General features: G+C 41.1%; 2 protein-coding genes across 3 annotated transcripts in view; one reads left to right on the top strand and one right to left on the bottom strand.

Annotated features, from left to right (window-relative positions):
• The window catches only part of LECT1 (leukocyte cell derived chemotaxin 1), a 37,398-nt gene extending 32,775 nt beyond the window's left edge, over positions 1–4,623 (top strand). The window contains exon 6 of the mRNA XM_010846180.1: positions 2,196–4,623. Within this exon, the coding sequence (XP_010844482.1) occupies positions 2,196–2,411 (216 nt within the window). The 3' untranslated portion in view covers positions 2,412–4,623. The remainder of the gene's footprint in view (positions 1–2,195) is intronic.
• Positions 4,624–16,854: 12,231 nt separating this feature from the next.
• Positions 16,855–20,354, bottom strand: part of SUGT1 (SGT1, suppressor of G2 allele of SKP1 (S. cerevisiae)) — a 41,803-nt gene continuing 38,303 nt past the window's right edge. For both annotated transcript variants that reach the window (XM_010846151.1, XM_010846150.1), the window contains exon 13: positions 16,855–17,875. In XM_010846151.1, coding sequence (XP_010844453.1) covers positions 17,774–17,875 — 102 coding nt within the window. In that variant the 3' untranslated portion in view covers positions 16,855–17,773. The remainder of the gene's footprint in view (positions 17,876–20,354) is intronic.

The raw sequence follows: 20,354 nt of genomic DNA on the forward strand, positions 1-20,354 counted from the left end.
AGTAAGACAAATACTTGGATGACAAAATGTGAACATAAGTTTATTGGATGGTGTTGAGGAATTGTTAGTTTTGTGAGGTGTCCTAGTGGCAGTGTGGTGCAGGAAAATATCTTATTTTGGAGAAACATTCTAACGTATTTATGGGTGAAATGTCACAATGCTCTCAAGTCTCTTTAAATTTACTTTAGAATTTTAAATACTTAAATCAAATTTGACAAAAGGTTGCTGCTGCTGCTAAGTCGCTTCAGTCGTATCCGACTCTGTGCGACCCCAGAGACAGCAGCCCACCAGGCTCCCCCGTCCCTGGGATTCTCCAGGCAAGAACACTGGAGTGGGTTGCCATTTCCTTCTCCAATGCATCAAAGTGAAAAGTGAAAGTGAAGTCGCTCAGTCATGTCCGACTCTTATCGACCCCATAGACTGCAGCCCACCAGGCTCCTCCATCCATGGGATTCTCCAGGCAAGAGTACTGGAGTGGGTTGCCATTGCCTTCTCCATGACAAAAGGTTAGCAACTGTCAAATTTAAATGATGTTCAAGTACACAATTTTCTCCATTTTTTTCAGTTAGGTCTGAAATTTCTTACAGTTGAATGCCCCCCACCCCTAAAATAGTTGAATAAAAAAAGTATACCAGAAAAGGTGATAGGGTTGCTTAAGTTCACTTGGCTCATTGAAGTCTAACCTATGTTGGTGCTGCGTCTCCGCCAAGTTGTTCCTCCAGGAAAGAGCTTTAAATTGAATAATTTACACTACTGATACAGACTTTTCCCCCCCACTGTAATGCAATGCCATAATAAAGAGAATATAGAATCTATACCCCTAGAAATTCATGAAAAGGAAACCCAGACACACAATTTGGCAGGTGCCAAATTTCTTCCAGTTCTGTGATCTTTCCAGCAGTGAAAATAGAGTTCTGTAGGTGACCTTCAGTTCAGTTCAGTTGCTCAGTCGTGTCTGACTCTTTGCGACCCCATGAATTGCAGCACGCCAGGCCTCCCTGTCCATCGCCAACTCCCGGAGTTCACTCAGACTCACATCCATCGAGTCAGTGATGCCATCCAGCCATCTCATCCTCTGTCGTCCCCCTCTCCTCCTGCCCCCAACCCCTCCCAGCATCAGAGTCTTTGACCTTGGGACTTCCCAAGTGGCTCAGTTGTAAAAGAATCTGCCTGCTAATGCAGGAGACGTAAGTTCGATCCCTGGATTGAGAAGATTCCCTGGAGAAGGAAATGGGAACCCACTCCAGTATTCCTGCCTGGAGAATTCCATGGACAGAGAAACCAGGCGGGGTACATACAGTCCATGGGGTCACAGAAGTTGGACACCACTGAGCAAGTGAGTAACAAGGTGACTTTAACTTCAGTACAAGTTGGTAGTTAACTATCATCGTGGCTCATACAAACTAGCACGTAAAGTTTGCGGTCTTCAATCTTTACACAGTAAATGGTGCCCTTTCCTGGGGGCTACAGACCCTTATATTGACACGAAGGCAGAAGCCAGACGACTTGGTAAGCGTTCTCAGCCAGTGCGAGTGAAAAAGCAATCTGTTGTTAGCCTGGACCAGTGAATCCCACATACGCTCCCCAGAGCCCTGGAAACCATTACTACAAGATGCCAGGGGGCCTCAGTGGCAGAAATGGTACTTTTGAATCAGGCTTCCTTCCTATTTTCCTACTTAAGACAAGCTGAGCCACTACTGAGTGGTAACCACGGCTCACTGAAGGCATAAGGAAACTTCATGCGTGCTAAGTCGCTTCAGGCACGTCTGACTCTTTGTGCCCCCATAGACTGCAGTCCGCCAGGCTCCTCTGTCCATGGGATTCTCCAGGCAAGAAGACTGGAGTGGGTTGCCGTGCCCTCCTCCAGGTCTTCCTGACTCAGGGATGGAACCCCTGTCTCTTTTGTCTCCTGCATTAGCAGGTGCGTTCTTTACCACTAGTACCACCTGGGAATGGAGAAACTTTACCATTAAAAAAAAAAGAATCTTCCTGTAAGTGACCGATCAGGCAGGGTGGAAGTTCCTTCATGTTTAGAAGGGTTTCTGAATGATAAGGTTTTAAAGATTGAAAGCGCCTTATGGAAAACAGTGATTGCTGGTACCACTGAGACATTTAAGACCTTATTTTAAAATAACGTGCGTGCTATAAATGTCGCCTCATGAAGGAAACACAAGTAATTCTCTTTTATTTCACAGCAGCAGGAAGGAGAAAGCATGACATTCGACCCCAGACTGGATCATGAAGGAATCTGCTGTATAGAATGCAGGAGGAGCTACACCCACTGCCAGAAGATCTGTGAGCCTCTGGGGGGCTACCACCCATGGCCCTATAACTACCAGGGCTGCCGTTCCGCCTGCAGAGTCATCATGCCTTGTAGCTGGTGGGTGGCCCGCATCCTGGGCATGGTGTGAAAGCGTTCAGGGAGCAGGCGCTGTGAAGAAGTCAAACTCCAGAGACAACCAAAGCCTGGGGCATCCTGAAGCTAAAGGGACCATGACGGATTTTCTGTTCCATCTGAGCAATGTTATTCGAGACACTGAACAGAATGCTTTTCAATGCTTTATGTAAGAACTTTATTCAGAATTGCAGAAGTACTGAGAGGGTAGTTTTAAGTCTAAAATATCATAATAATCCTTTTATTACTTGCTATTGTTTTGCTTTTCTTTGCCAGGAAGGTCTGCTTTTAAGCCTTCCTTACCAAGCTATTTTGAAATAACCACGAAAAATTACTTACAATATATCAAAGATCTCAACTGTACACTTGAGTTACTTTTAAATCAATTCACAGACTAAAACGATTGTCTTCTGTTGTTACTTGCTCAGAATTCCTGTTTTTCTTAATCTTGATTGTTCTTTCCTAGTCTTGCAAATGTGCCCCCAGAGTTCCCAGATAAAAAGGAGACAAAAAAGGGAGAATGAGATATCTACTGAAATCTCCCTGAGAGTGAACATCACCCTGAAGGCAGCAGCTCTCGGGAGACCCTGGGAATAGGAGGCTGGCCTGTTGAGAGCGGCGCCCAGGAAGAGCGCTCTAGGATGAGGAAGAAAGCTCAGTGCAAGGCCAAGCAGACTTGTGGGGAGCGCTTCCACCGACATTCTGAAAGCCAGGTCTTCACAGCCCTTTCAAGCTGCTGTCAGTTAAGTGGTCTTCGGGCTTGAAGCAGCATAATGATTTCCACCTTTGTAGTACAAGTTGGGCTGCTGACATAGTTCAGTTACCAGTTGAGTTACTCTCCTAATAACACGGCGGGCAGCGCTGTCTGACAGACACGGCTGAGGAGGAATGGCTTATTTATAATGACAGAAAGAATCTCAGGACCAAGGACTGTCTTTAACAATTGAGAGGTTAGATCAGGAAGATGAACAGGTATTTCATATTTTTGACATTTTAGTTTTGACTCTCATAGTTTTGAGAGATTAAAAACCTTCCTAAAGAAAGTAAGTTTTCCAAAACAACACAAAGATTCAGAGAGATGAAAGGTTGTGATACCACAACGGTCCCATAGTCTAAAGACATCTTACTACTATACATCTAGTTCTGAAACTTGGTTATCAGACGAACACCCATATACCTACATTGAATGGGATGAACAGCAAGTTAGGTCTTTGGAGAAAAAAGGGATGAAGGACAGACACACTGACATGTATGGTCACACTGTTCAGGCAGCACCAACTTCCTGCAGCTACAAATTTTACATTTTCAAAATGGCTGCCCCTCTACTAAGCAAGTCAGTGCCAATGGTTACGCACACCACCTCCCACCTCCATCACCCAGCAGCCTCTATGTACTTGCCTCTGCAAATCAAAGAGGAAAAAAGACGGGAGGCAGTGATCCCACCCCAGAAGTGCTTGCGGTCTCATGAGGCAGATGACTGGGCTTCAGTACACCAAAGGCCTGGACAGACTTGGGAGCACTGGGCTTCTGGGGAAGAGAAGGCCTTCAGTGGGTCTTTGAGGATGAGCAGGAGTCTGCCAGGTGGTGACAGTAAGGGCATTCCAGGCAGAGGGAGCAGTTCCGGTAGAGGCGTGAGGCTGTGCGGTTAAGCAGGGAAACGAAGCATTCAGGCTGAGGCAGGCGTGTCAGGATGGAAACAGAGGCAGAAGCTCCAAATGATATTGCATGTCAACTTTGAGTTTACTGGGGGAAGAAGGAACAGGAGGAAATGGCAGCCCACCCCAGTACTCTTGCCCAGAAAATCCCATGGACAGAAAAGCCTGGAGGGCTACAGTCCAGAGTCACCAAGAGTCGGACACGACTTAGCTACTGAACACACACACACACAGAAGGCAAAGGAAACCAACGGAAGGTTTTGGGCAAGGAGGGGGCTGGTCGTTTCCACTTTACATGGAGCCCCTTGGAAGCTTTCCATGTGGGCACTGAAGGGTGCCAGCCTTAGGGAGGAGGACAGTGAATCACGAGGGAAGGAAGGCTGCCTCTTGAAAAGATGCTCCCTCTTCAAAGCACCACAAGTAAATGAAATATAGGTGGATAACTTAGATAATGGGATTATGCTGTTATGAAAGTCACTCGGCACCTAAGGAAGTCAACATAGCAGGGGGAAAAAATGGATGTTTTAAGGATGAAAAAGAAAAAGTGTAGTTGCTTGGTTGTGTCCATCTTGGTGACCCCATGGACTGTGTAGCCCACCAGGATCCTCTGTCCATGGAATTCTCCAAGCAAGAATACTGGAGTGGGTTGCCATGCCCTCCTCCAGGGGATCTTCCTAACCCAGGCATCAAGCCCAGGTCTCCTGCATTGCAGGCAGATTCTTTACCATCTGAGCCAAAGCTTTGACCTTTTTAAGGACAGAGGGGAAAGTCAAAATTGGATTAAATGCAGGAATGACAAAGAGACTCAAATTTTTCAATGAGAAAAACGAAAGGTCTACTTTGAAAGAGAAGAATCGAGTGTACAAAGAAGAATATTTGGTTAAGGGAGAGGGGACACTGCAGAATACAAACTTTTCACAAACTGCTCCTAATCCCTAAGGGACCTCTGACCTGGTCAGTCCAAAAGCTGCAAATGCTGCCCAGTTTGCAGTGCTGAACCTCGACCTGTCCTTTAGCTAATCCTCAGTGGTGAGGCAGACCAATCCTTAGGACACCACAGGTTCATTTTCAAGGTCCTCGAGTCCCATCTTGACTCAGTAGTCTTAAACGTGATCGGTGCTGCTATGTCAGCAGAGAAAATGAAAAACAGTACTGCTGGGTTTCAGGAAGTGATCCACATCACATGACATACCTCACTGAACAAACTTCCTCTACAATGTTAAGAATTTGCTTAACCTCATCCTTAAACCCCCTTCCCACCATCACCTCAAATAACTGTTGACACTAAAAAAGCAAATATATTCAGAATAATCACTTAACCCACTCAACAGGTGTTCTTATACCAGATTTTATTACAGTCCGAAATACAAGCTACATTTTTACAAAGTAGAAATTCCTTGTGTGAGTGGAATAATTTTTATTTCTGCATAAGCTGAATATGCTGATTTGTTTTATGTACATTTATTTTATAGAAATGTCACATTTCCTCTTAAGTTAACTGACTTATTGAGGGGAAGGAGGGCGTCAACAAAAACCTACATGCAGATAGCCCCAGGAGCATATGCAGAGAGAAAGGTGCAAATGTAAGTCAACCACGCAAACTTCAGCAAAAATGCTTTACAAGCAGAGTGAGTTCTGCTGTTTATAAAAGAAAGCTGAATTCCTTTTAAGGGCTTTTGTACATATATGCATGCTCATATTTTATATGCATATACAGGTTTCACTTTGAAAAAGCCCAGTATGTTAGAATCAATTTACAGAACCAGTTTAAGTTAGTATCGATTGACTCAACTACAGATTTTATTTAAAATGCTTACATTCAAAAGTAATCAATTTACATACAATTTTTAGGTACTTCCTATGTAAAGGTAGGTACATCTATACATGCATTTGCGCATGTATTGATGTAGCCTAACCTGGCAATAGCTAATGCTATTTTCTAAGGTGTTTTGGTTGACTGAACCTTTACCATGTCTTAATAATTTTTAAATCAAATATACAAGAGTCAGTCTTTATTAGGATCTATGTTATCACCATGGGTTGATAAAAAGACCAGTAACAAAGCTATAAAGAAGTCCCTAGGTTAACCACCAAGTTATTAAACACCATTTGTTTTAAGAAGCATGCCCCACTGTAAGCTCCCTCTGTGAGTTTACTAGTAACGTTACACATGTCACATTTCTCTTCTTTCTGTGCCTGCTCCTGTGCAAAAATTCTCTTCCTATCAAATTTCTGCAACTGAATCAATCTCCTTTTTCTCATCTGTAACACGGCTGCAAAAATCTTAACAGCAATGAGATAGTCTGGAAGAAATACTCTGTACACTTTTTCTTAAAACTAGCATTATATTTGCACATTTACTTGCAGTTTCTTAAAAACATGAATTCCTTAGCTTCCTGTTCTTCAGCTTCCCAAGGTGTGGATTATTTACCAAAAATTTTCTTTTCAACCGCCTATTTATTTCCTTAACATAGACCATTATCCATCTTTTTTATGATGGATTTACTTTATACTGACACAGTCAAAGACCTGGAATAAACTTACCCAGCATAAACTTCCTCTCAGCAGGAAATTATGCTTTTAAAGGCAAGTGGTTTCTTTTTAATTAAAACCATACTCCTGCCTAGAAGGTGCTAAGGAAACTACAGCTACGAAGTGAGAAAGATCTCCACTCGAGAAAGCTTTCCCCTAACACACATCCTACTTGACTTAATCAACCAGCATTACAATGTTTAATTCATTTAGCACCTATGTGTAATCATACAACATCTGAGAATATTCCAGTTGCTAAAGAAGTTGCCTTATTTAAATCAATACTATGATATTCCATATATACTCCATGGATACTGACTACTCTAGTATTCGCTGCTCAATAATATCTCAGCAACAATAAATAGCACATTGTCCAAATGGTCTCAATTTGCTTCACTTGACTGAAAAAGATTTTCATCATGTGCAACACCACATGGTTATATGGATTCAATGACTTGTAATGACCGTAAGGTTCTGTTGACAGAGGAACAAAAACCATCACTAAGCACCTCTCCTCTGCCTCACATCTACATTAGAGGGAAACAGATTCTTCAAAAGGACAAGATCCCGAGTAGCTTTTCACCTGTCTCTATAATTTTTTGGAAATAAGACATAAGAGATGAAGAGCACTAATAACTTCACTTTTTAATCTTTTAGTCTATGAAATCACTTTCTTAAGGGTAAGGTCCCAGGTCACATACTTTGAAGTCACCAGGTCACAATAAACAGATTTACTGGGCCCTACAAACCTACTGATTCAAATCTCGGGAGGAAAGCAGTGAGAGCCTACATTGTAAGGAACAAGCTTCGCAGGCAGAGGTTGTTCACCCTCAAGCCTACACAGAATACCTTCCCAAAGCTGTAATTTTTAGTTGCCTGGCATTTGGGACAATTGTCAGAAGATCAGCTCAAGACTGGGGTAAACAGCTTAAGTTTTATGTAAGTTAAATTCTATCTGTCTAAGTGAAAGAACGCTTATGAAGAAAGTATATACGAGTGTGTCTGGGAAAAAATTCCTTTGTAAAACTAAGGATTTAGACTAGTCAGTATTTAAGATTCATTCTGGCTCTAAAATTCTGATTTTTGTTTTGTCTCATGTTGACAAGGAATGGAATGCAAATACATGTTTAAGGGAATATAGGTCCCAAAACTACTTCTAGTCTTGCCAGATGGCCCATAAAAACATGCCTGCTGATCTTTGACAATTCTATTCAACATCTAATCCTGTACCACACTTACTAAGTTTCTGTTCATCATCAGCTGTTCTAATTAACCCAATTTCACCTCAGTATCTAGTCTTCTATACTTAGATTCCAGAACAGGAAACAGCTTTGCTAAACAAAGATTAAACTGAAATGTAATATCACCTGTAATGTGAAAAGAACAGAAATAAATATTTCAATAAAATACTGACCCTAAGGATTTCACATATAACCATTAAGTCATAAACTGTAAGTCAAATTCATTCACATCATCAGGTGTTCAAAGTAAACTCCACTGCAATCCCTGTTAGATTTATAAACTACATTTGACTGCATGTACATTTAATAAAATGTGAAGACATAAACTGTGACAGCACCGAGAACAACAGGGTTCCACATTAAGCTGGGGCGAGCCCTGGCATTAGCTACCATCACCTCACCAGGACCACCAGCAAGGCCCTAGGTGACGGAGGCCCCCACCACCTCCAGCCACCCCATCTCCCCTCACTCGCTCCGCCCCAGCACCGCCGCATCCCCAGCAGCCTCTGCTCCTTCTGCTGGCAGTGCTGGTTCTCAAGCATCTTCCCGGCTCCCTCCACTTCCTTCAAGTCTGTATTTAGGCATCACCTGCTCACTGAGTTCTCAACTGGGCTCCTACATCAAGTGTCAACCACCAATTGTCCTCTTTGCATATGCAGTTTTCTCCCTCAGCATCTAGTTAACACCATTAACATGCACTCTGCCTATTTCCCCCACGAGCTAGGCTCCATAAATGCAGAGAATTCATTCACCAGTGCAGCCCCCTGCTTTGGAAACAGTGTCTGGTACATACCTGGCCTTCAGTGTTGATGAGAATGGGTATGATGCCATGAATATGAATTTTTCACATATCTATATTACTCTATATATTATTCTATTACCTATATTAAAGTGAAAACCCACTCCAAGAAAAAAGTATGGCTTTTGACAGAAAGACCACAAAGGTATTAATATTATTTACAAAAATAAAGTATGCAACTCTCACCAAAGAGGTTCATATAGTATTCAGTATCTCAGCATTTCTCTGGGGGTTTTCCAGAAAAAAAAACGTACTAGTAAGCAGCTCAAATGTTCACCTCCAGAAGTTGGTATGCTTATAAATGAAACTGCTTGATTCACTCTTGGCTTCTAGACCTGTGCATATCTCCACACAAATTCCTAGATTCGTAAAACTCTGGCCTCTTCTACTCTACCTAAGTTTCTTGGGCTAAAAATCTCTTCTCAAAGAATAACTAACCTAATAAAAAAGTAAATGTCAGTCCGTTCTTTTAGGAAATCCACATATTTTGGTTTTAAAACACTGAGGGGAAAATAAAAGGAAACTAAAAATTTAAATTAATCACAACACACCTGAATATCACATGGTTTTTGATTAGTTACATAACTGCTATTCCCTCTAGTGATGAAGATAACCGAAGAATAAATCAGATTTTCTCATGACCGGAGGTTAGTCATCTGTTTTAAAAATCACTATTTTATATGCAGATGAATAAATAATATCAAGGTCACATATTAAAAACAAAGTACAATTTTTTAAAACTGTTTAGTGTAAAATAACAGTTCCAACACTTGCATATCTACTACATGAAAGGCATTATGTGCTCTGCATCAAAGATTCAAAAGTAAGTGAATAAAGACGTAGGACACGCAGGGTAGAACAGATACCACACAACTAACCCTAAAACCAGTGACACTCTGGAGGTGCCTTACAAAGGCGTCCGCGAGACCCCTCCACATCACAGCTGGAGTGGCAGTGAATGAGGGGGTGTGGAACGGGGGACTTCACAAGAGTATTCTGAGGACACTTCAAGAACGAAGAGAAGAAAACAAGGAAATTTCTCTCTGCAGCGTGCAACATCAAGACCATTTACCAAATTGTGAAGGGTTCCTCTCTATGCACCAGGGAAGTACTGCAGATACAAAGCTGGAAGCCAGCCCGCACCATCCTCCCCACAGCAGCCCAGTGACATGAGTGAAGAAATGAGTCAACTGCAGTGACTTGATAAAAGACAGATCAAGCTCGCAAACATGCTCACATGCTACGGTGGTTTTGGTTTGCCCTATCAATGGCTCTAACAGGTGCCTCAACCAAAAGCAAGCAGCCTGATCCAACTGCCGCAAAGCCAGTGGCGGACAGAGCGGCACAAGATCACACAGCCTTCCTGGAGGCAGCACGGGAGCCCAGTTTTGACACAACGAAGGCAACAGGCTTTCCAGGTTGGGTGCAAGGGGTGAAAACACATGGGATATTTGAGAGACAGCAGACAAAAGACAAGCTAAAAACAAGAAGAACATGCAGTAGTCTTTATGTGGCAAAGTCTAAAATATTCACTACATGGCCCTTTACATAAAAAAGTATGCAAACCCCTAGTCTATTCCTGTGTGCCTGGATCTCAGGTGCACCGTGAAGCAGTGAGAGATACACCTGAAGAAATTTATATACTGATGGCTGAGGCTCAATTACAAAAGCCCTTGAACAGCACAGGTAACAAATCTGTTATCTTCTTTTTAGGAATTCCAATACTCAACAGCACTGAGGGGGAAAAAAAAAATCAAGGACTTTATACTTCTGGCATTTGCTGGCCACATTCTTTTGAGTCAGGACAACTAAGCCCTCACAGCCCTGACAGGTAATCTGCATCGAGGGCAAAAAAAGTTCAGAAGGGTTAAGTCACTGTCCTCAAAACACCATTATGAACATCCAAATAGGGATTTTAAGATTTCAGATTCATGTTTTAGTATCCTTTCTGCTATAAGTTACCTCTGTGGTAGTCAAAATGAAAGAAACTGATCACTTTGCAACTAATAAACAGCAAAATAGTTAAGTAGTATTTCCAAGGAAATACATTCAATTTCTTAGCATATTTCATAGGCACTACATTAAACCAGCTAAATTAGCAAAGTGTTCATCTATGTAAAATGGGTCACAGAAAAGGTCAATGCTAGAGTACAAATGACTGACAAGAAGTGGCAGTTGAGAGAGAAGCCCCCTGAACTTGAGTCTGTAGTTGCGCATGCAGTGTATATACAAGGTACTGCACAGACATCCTGCTCCCCACTGACCGTCTGAGGGGCAGGGAGCAGGGGAGAGAGGGAACAGACCAATGAACTAACTCTTGCAAAAAGCAACTGTCAGCCTCTGTACACGGATGGAAATAACAGGACAGAATGTGGTGGGCTCCAAGTGCTGAGATCTTGCAACTTGCTTTTATAAGCCCTAATAGTTTTCTTCTGTCTTGAGACTTAAATTAAAATGGAATTAAAATCAAAGAACTTCTGAAAGGAAGTCTCTTAACAGTCTACACACAGTCTGTATATTCTGGCCACACTTCATGATTCTTTTTAAAGTAATGCTGACAACACGTGCATATTTAAGCTCTGCTTAAGTAAATTAAAATAACTACTGATTCAAAATAAAAGTTTCTCGATCAGCTTTTATGCTCTTGCTAAAAAATTTTTAAATTACACATTATTTTTAACTAGCTGATATACCTTCTTCAGACAGAATCCTGAATCTTGAAGGACTGAACTTAGAAAGGCTTTCTATAGTATTTAAACCTCTCAGCCTAAAAGCATGTTGGTGTTATCCACAACATTAAGCAACCGCTCTCTGCACTTTACATATGTAAGTACATATAACCCAATTCAAATACTTTGGGGCCAGATGTGTTTGTGAATTCAGAAGTTTTAGAATGTCATATAGATATATTATGTATTCTATAATAACCTCAGCAGGATCTGCAGTAGCATTAGCATTCTGTGAACAAATGAATATTTCTGCAGCAAAATATATGACTATTCATATTTTAAGTTTAGATTTTATTTTTAACCACTGACTCACACACACACGTTTAGTTTTTAGAACCATCTGGATTAGGATAAATAGTTGTAGAATTAATGCCTTCCACCCATCAAAGCCCACGAGGTGGGTATTAGCCCAGTTTCATCAACAGGAAGACTGGGGCGCAGAGACATTAAGCACTGGCCCGCTGTCACACAGCTGGTAAGCAGTGTAGCCAGGACTGATCTCAAGTAGGCGGTCTTCAGAGTCCACGCGTTTAACCACTATGCAGCACTGCCACTTACTGCACTTAACGGAGCATTGAGCACACAGCACGTGTAATCGTTTACTGTTGTTTAGAGCGCTCATAGCTTGTACTGTGGAGCAGTATAGTTGCAAATGCCCATCTATAAGCACTGAAGACTATTTTATTCCTATTTTCCTCCTTGAAGTCATGGAGGAACTTCTGAATGACACAAGGCTCTCAAAAAAGTTTTAAAAAGGCAAACTTACTGAAGAGGAATTTGAGAAGGGGCTGTTGACAAGTGACAAAAGATCAACAAACACAGCAGATTTGGGGATCTCAGATTTGGAAGCTGACTGCTGATTCCTGCCCCTCAGGTGAAACACACGGGAGTGGGGAAGGCGGGGAGCTGGCCCCCACTCAGCAGACAGCTCAAGCTTCCTTCTACTGAACATCACAACTTCAGCAGCCGTCGGGGAGCTGCTGTTGCAGAAACGGCAGATGTGAGGGATTTCACACTCATGAGCATTTTACTAAAAACATACCAGCCTTGAAGTCTTAACAGAAGAAAACCTAAATTTACTTAACCATAAATAACAGGTGTCAATATTTACTTTGATGGGTTACTTATTTGGTGGTTATTTTATACTTATTAAACTTAATGTAAAAAAATTATTTTGGGGCCAACAATACTGTTTTTGAAACATCTTTTTTATAACTGAACCTTGTAAGAGAAAATAAAGTCAATGAGATATGTATGAGAAGTCTCAATGCATACGTAAGAGTTAAAAAAATCAAATTCAAAAGCACAGCAAAGGTAACATTTGGAAGATTCCAGACAAGCCAAAATTGAGAACTTATGTAAAATGCTAACATGATTGGAACAAATGGACTAAATCTGAATCATTTCAATTTTACTGAAAAAATCAGGGATTCACTGATTCTAAAACGTGTAACTAGGTAGGAGAAAAACCTTAAGACAATTTTAGCATTTGAACAAGGAAAACTAGCGTGAGCTCCCAAGTTTAACGAACAAGAGTATGTCAGGAATAATGTGCTCGTCTTCTTTCAACTGTACAGCTGTAAGCGTATCTTGTTTCTCTGTAATTATCTGCATCTGAGAAAATAAAAATCTTTCACACAAGTCAGGACCACTTGCTTGTAATTACCTCCTCAAAGGGCAAGAGATCTAGACTCCTAGTAACTTTTCCTACTCAAGAAACTGATGACAATACTCTGATCTTTAAGAAATGTACTTCCCAGCCCATGTATAAGAATTTAAAACTTCAACTTGCACATTCTCTGCTTCACTGTCAGACACTTGATTCATTAATAAAAATCACTCAGTCACCCAATTCATTCAGTTGTAAAAAGCATGGGAACTGAAGTCTGATGGGCCGCACTCTGCTCCAATTCCAGCTCCACCGTTGATCAGTGGCGTGAACTAGGCAAAGAACTTCACTTGGGCCTGGTTTCCCTGATCTGATAGGATGGTATCACTACTTCACAAGGCTGTTACAAGGCAGTACAGACAGAACACACCCGGCCCATAACAGCCCTAGTACCAAACAGCTACCACTGTTACTGCCCTCGAGGGTTAGCAATGTGTATGATTTTAGCTGATTTGGGGGGATAAGTTTACTGAGGGAGGAAGAGAGGCTAAGAGTTAAATTCATTTCAGAAGCAAATCGGAAGTGTAGCCCCCAGTAGTTACCCTTTTGAGTCAATCACTATTTCCAATTTACCCACAAGTTCCCGAGTGTTTCCAAAGTAAAATCTTGTGGTATGTCTAAGATGATTTTACAAGAGAATATGCACTGTTGGAGACAAAAGAAACTGGATCAGTGCTGACAAACCCCTCTCATCTAGAGCTACACATGGGGTTTTCCCTGCTATTCCGGAGGCTAAGACGCCGTACTTCCATTTCAGGGGGAACTGGTTTGATCCCTGCTTTCAGGGGCACTTACGATCCCACAAGCATACGGTGCAGCCAAAGATAAACACTTTCTGACCCTCCTGGCCCAGAAACCACTATTTTGTCCTTTTAGCTTTTACATTTCCTCCCCCTTGCTTCCTCCAATGCAGAGATAATGGATATATACATATATATATTATTTTTTTGGATGGAGGATGAGGTCAGCAAGATACCTATAACTCTATGGGGCTAAAATAGCAGGCAAGAGTGTAAAGGTAAACTTTTTATAGCTAGCTGGTACAAAAAAAAGCAGCTTGAGTAAACAAACAAAAACACACACAGAACACCCAGAAATGTTCACCTGTTTTTGGAAATGTTGGTAACAGCGACAAGTCAGAAACACGCACTCTAATTTGGATAACAAAGGTCTCCATAAAATGAAAGTTCGCTGGGCAGATCAGAGGGTCATTTAATAGGCAATGCTGCTCTGGGTCAATGATGTATCTCTCAGATCAATGACCTAATCTGACATGTAGATGAGTGGGGAAGGAGAGAAAGGTAAACTAGGAAAGGAGAGCCAAAAAATATTTCAGTACTGATTTAAAATGTCTATCTAAACTATTCATAATAGCATAGTGACATAACTTCATTTTAAATGTTCACTTGAAATTTATCTAAACAATCTATTTAGGACAGGTCAATTATTTTCTTCCTTATCCTATACAGTTAACCTGCTAAGAACATACAAGTTTTTCCAAACTCAGGGAGACAACAGCAATGATGAATCGATGTTTTGCAGTTAGTGAACACCACAAATCAAAGGAATGAAAATGCTGGGGTCAGGGGAAACTATAAGTTATTAGTACAAACCTATCTTTTTCTTCACTCCAAATAAAGATAGAGAAACCAGGTTATTAAAGCAGCCACTCACTGCCTTTGTTAAAGACTGAACTTGCTAGCTATTAACTCTGAATGGTTAGGACACATGACAGCAAATTACCAAAACTGACCCGGGTGTTTCAAACCTGTTGGGGTAGCCACTAAAGAGACTATGTTATAGCAAAACTTAAAGCAGCAGATTATCCCGTTCAAGATTCTTTGGAGACAGTAAAATTCTGGGAAGCCATCGAAGTGCAAATAATTACAGACATAGGAAAAGAGACAGGCTTCCCAGGTGGTGCTAGTGGCACAGAACTTGCCTGCCATGCAAGAGATGCGGGCTCAATCCCTGGGTCGGGAAGATCCCTTGGAGAAGGGATTGGCAACCTGGAGAATCCCATGGACAGAGGAGCCTGGTGGGCTATAGCCCACAGGGTCGCAAAAATTCAGACACGACTGAAGCCACACACACACACACACACACACACACACACACACACACACACACACACAGAAGAGATAAAGAATCTAAGGAAAAAAACGTATTCCAAGACTAAACATCAAAAAAGAAAACAAACGCTAAGAGGGGAAAAACGTTAAGTTCTGAAGAAACAAAAGGATAACTAGGGCAGGAATGAAGGTCTGAGAACTGAAAATGGGAGTGTTGGAGTTACCCGGTGGCTTAGTGGTTAGGACTCCAGTACTCCATGGTACTGCCATGACCCAGGGGGAAGGGAAGGGGAGAGCAGGGGAGGGGGAAGGGGTAGAGGAGGGGAGGGAGCAGGCAGGGAGGAAGAAAATGGGAGCCTAGAAAGAAAGTGGGACTAATTAATACCCAAGCTGAGATAGTAGACAATAAGTTAAGAGGCTCAAGATGAAGTTTTTAAACTTTCTGGAGTCATAAATTTTCATTGCACAGAATGGTAAAAGAGAAGTAGTACTTTAGCGTGTTACTTTAAGGCAAGCCATCCAAACCACTTCTTAAAATTCCCTTCTTCACCCATAAACCTACCCTATTTAGACTAGGCATTGTGTAACATAGTCATGTATATTAGGAACGCCATGTGGCACAGCAAAATCCTGAATCCCACATCGTTAGGCAACAGATAAACAAACTTTAGATAATACATCCTTTAAAATGCAAGCAAAACTATTAATAGCACTAGAACCTTTTCAAAAACCTGACTTCTGTTATAACAGTGTCATTCCTAAAAAAGAAGCTGCTTTCAAGAGGAAAAAATGCTTCTGTATTTAGAATCATGGACTTTTAATTAAACTTTAAGACCCTCTAGACTATTTACAGATAAAGGACCTAAGACACAGGAAGGCTGTCAGCCTGTTAAGGATTTTAGAGCTAATGGGTGGCAGGGACTTGCTGGAGCCAGGAGTCTTGTCTCTGGGGTGGTGCTGCAGGCCTCTGACTTACTAATTCTGTAACGAGAGCCCCCGAGGACTAACGGTAGTGAGAAAACATCATCACTGTCTTGTTTCCCAAGCAGAAAATCTTAGAAATTCAGACATGCAACTTCATTTTGCCTTCTTTCAGTGTTCAAGAACAAAAAAAAAAGTAGCCCATATAACTCGAAGGGGCAGAAGGATAAGTGAAAACTGCGGCATGCATAAACGAGCAGTGACAACAGGCCGAGGCGTGGTCAGTATCACCCCAACTCCTTCCTCAAGAACTCTCCTACACATCACGCCGAGTGATCCAAATCAAAAGGCTGAGTCCCCACTCTTTGGACATGATGGCCGATCTGCCTCCCATTTACACCATCCTCTGCTGTGAGGGCACATGGTACTGCTGCTGCTGCTTCAGTCGTGTCCAACTCTGGGCGACCCCATAGACGGCAGCCCACCAGGCTCCCCCGTCCCTGGGATTCTCCAGGCAAGAACACTGGAGTGGGCTGCCATTTCCTTCTCCAAGTACATGGTACTGCTCTGCCACAAAACGTCAGTAAGACCTAACAGACGCCAACCTCGAGGGCACTATGGCTCCGAAACTACAACAGGAAAGCCGATCAGGCCTACGGTCATCCGTGGCCTCTGCTTTGCAACAGCTTAGACTGCCAAGAATTTTAATCATAGAACACTTTTTCTATCTGAAACCTCTATTTATAATAAGTTCACCACTCAACCATTCCATAATTCCTTCATGAATGTTAATTTTCTCTCTCTGCTATATTATAAAGTCTTTGAAGTTAATGATCATGTCTTTTGGTTTTTGTATTCCCATGGTATCTATTTATTCTAGAAACAGAATACATACTAAATATATACATATTAATTTACCCTCTCAACAGCTGCCCTAAACCACCACAAGTAATCATGGGGCTGTGAGAAGAGAGATTTTCTAATAAAGACAAAAAACACAAAAACCAAATCAAGCCACCAGTGCTGTAATTTCAGGAATCCTGCTGTGGCAAAAGCAGCAAGAAGTGGAGCTGGGCTCTTCTAAATCACTGTGTGACCCAGCTTTACAGATTAGACTTCAGAATAGTTAATTTACAGAATAGAAAACTCGGGTGTCAATGTTTTACACAGGAATTTGACAGGTAAGGACCAAAATTCTCAGTGCAATTACAAATATTTCTCATAAAAATAATCAAATGGGAATTCCTTGTGATAAATAATTTTTCAAAGTTTTCATTAAAAACTTAAGAAAAAGGTAAATAAACCAAACTTTTTCATAGAAAAATTGTATTTACAACTCCATTCAAAAGCAGTTTTTAAAAGCAAATGATCTAACACTGAAATTGAGAAATCTATGCTCACCCAAAGTTGCCAGGTCTCATAAATTATTAATAGAATACTGCATCAAAAATAAGGCAATTACCCAAGATACAACCATTAATGATTTCTCCACTCCCACTACTAGGCAGAAATAATCTGTCTAGTAGCAAATGATACTTCATTCCATTTTAGCATATCTGAAATCCTTAAGGACAAAAGTGATAAAATATGATCTTCATTAGACTTTTAGAACACTTGAAGGAAAATAATTTCTAAAGCACAAAGAGGTCAAGAGGTATAATCTTTGAAAAGATGTACTCAGTGTTCAAAATTCAAGAATGCAGTATTAATACACAATGGGCGTTAGGTGAATATATGCAATACAGTGATAACAAATTTATTTAGTACTTTTTCCATTCCATATCATCAGGAGGATTGATTTCAACTTTTCTTTTACCTACATCAGACCAGTTGGTACTCAAAACTGTACCACCAGACTCCATCTGCAATAAGAAATAAAAATAGATTAATTCTTGGACCATATAATCCAAACAATTATTTTTCAAAAAATGTTCCAAGCACAGAGCACCAAACACAAGCTATGTTTGGCTCAACACACACAATATTTTAACGTTAGGCTTTCCAGGTAAGTTACTATACTTTGTAAAAACCTGAAAAGGAAACTCTAGTTACGTAGGAGGACCATGTCCACAGACACTGCCGTATAAAACACCATGTCTCCTTGCTGATGAGCATAGAGATACGTATGGAAAAACTACCTTCAGATGAAACTGGCTCCCAAGGAAAATGATGATATAATCTCTTTTGCAGGGCTTAATAAAGATTTTGCAAGGTAAACTTTCTGGTTGGACAGAACTCTAGGAGTCTCTTAATGTTCTATGCCAAATACATGCAAGTGTACACTGGAATTATTTTTGAATCAACGTACATACATATACAGATATAGCGTCTCAGGAAAGAATCTGCCATCTATTTACTACCCACTGAATATAACAGCTACCAACAATCCTATTCATAAATATATTAAAAAAATAAAGCTCTAGATACTGTTATCTTGGGGCTTCTCAGGGGGCTCAGTGGTAAAGAACCTGCCTGCCGATGCAGGAGATGCAGGTTCAATCCCTGGGTCAGGAAGATCCCCTGGAGGAGGAAATGGCAATTCATTTCAGCATTCTTGCCCAGGAAATCCCATGGACAGAGGAGCCTGGTGGGCTACAGCGTATGGGGTCACAAAAGAGTTGGACATGACTTAGTGACTAAACACCACTACCATTTGTAATCTTACTGCAATAAAAAAAAAATCACTGACTTAGATCACAGCAAGTAAGTTGTTAAAAACCTAAACATTTAAAAATAACCAACTTGTGTTATTGGTGAATGTATAGTTGTACATGCTACCACTACACTGGAGCCTCAAAACAATGCCAATGTCCCACACTCTCTGCCAAGCTCCTTCCCCTGGGTTCCTCCGCATGGGATGCTCTTCTCCCATGGAGAGAGATGCTTGACATGTCATCCTCCAAGTCTGATATGGTACCGTCTCTCTGTGGCCTCCTTTGACCCTATTTAGGATCCTAGCTACTTTCTCTAGTAAGATTTGTCTACTGGGTGAGCAACATTACCATTAATATAAATTGGATGACACTGCTCTGTTAAAATTGTAAGGATCTGCTTTCTTATACCTGCTTTCCACCCCTAGCTTCAAACTAAAGCTGAGAGTTTCTAAAAGGCAAGGAGCATATTTTACCAATACTTCCATGCTAGATCAATACTTTAGCATACATATTTTTACCATATATATTACCAATACTCAAATGCTAGATCAACACTTTACCATACACACCATACATATTTACCAGTACTTAAATGCAGTAGCCTGGCACATAGTAGGCTTCAAATAAAATACTGCATAAAATGGGACAAGTCTATATAATAAATTACTCCTAACAGAACTGAAAACAGCAGATTTAATTTATAACCTGATCATGTTTGCTGATGACATTTATCTTCCCCTTTCTTCTCATGGACTGCAGTGCATCTGAGCACTCCCCTGATTTATTCTGTACACTTGGTCTTCTTGCCCAATTAGACTGAGAGATTACAGATGAGACACAGTTGCTTCTCTGTACAGGCAGACCTTATTTTATTGTGCCTCCCTTTACTGCACTTTATAGGTACTGCATTTTTTACAACTTGAAGGTTTGTGGCAACCCTGCATCAAGTGAGCTGCTAAGTCACTTTTCCAACAGTGTGTGCTCACTCCACGTTTCTGTCACATTCTGCTAAGTCTATTTCTAACTTTTCATTGTTATTATATTTGTTCTGAGAATCTGTGACCAGTGATCTCTGACGTTACTCCTACAAAAAACTATGACTTGCTGAAGACTCAGATGATAAATTTAGCATATTTTAGCAATAAAGTATTTTTAAATTAAGGTACCTACACTGTTTTTTAGACATGTTATTACATACTCAACAGACTACAGCATAGTGTAAATGTAACTTTCATACAAACTAGAAAACCAAACAGTATGACTCACTTTATTGCAAGATTTGCTTTAAAATGGCAGTCTAGAATTAAATCCACAGTTCTCCAACGTATGCTGGTATTCCCACAAGGACAGAAGCCAAGTCCTTGCTATGTTCCAGATCAATGTTGCCAGAGGGCTTATTTATGTGTGTGCATAGTTCAATTACAATTAGCAAAGTTTCTATATGAAAACGGACACAGATTCCGTATCTTTGAAACTTTACACACTATTTTGTCTAGCAAGCTCTTAAAAAGTCAATATTTAAACTAATTTCTGGGAATTACTTGTGGGCCCAGTGGTTAGGACTCCATGCTTCCACTAGAGGGGGCATAGGTTTGATCCCTTGCTAGGAAACTAAGATCCCACAAACTGCAGAGTGTGTGTGTGGCCGGGGGGTGGGGGGGGTGGGGGTGGGGGGGGGGGAGCGAGG

This window comes from Bison bison, unplaced genomic scaffold (genome assembly GCF_000754665.1).
Source record: "Bison bison bison isolate TAMUID 2011002044 unplaced genomic scaffold, Bison_UMD1.0 scf7180017864232, whole genome shotgun sequence".
NCBI lineage: Eukaryota > Metazoa > Chordata > Mammalia > Artiodactyla > Bovidae > Bison > Bison bison.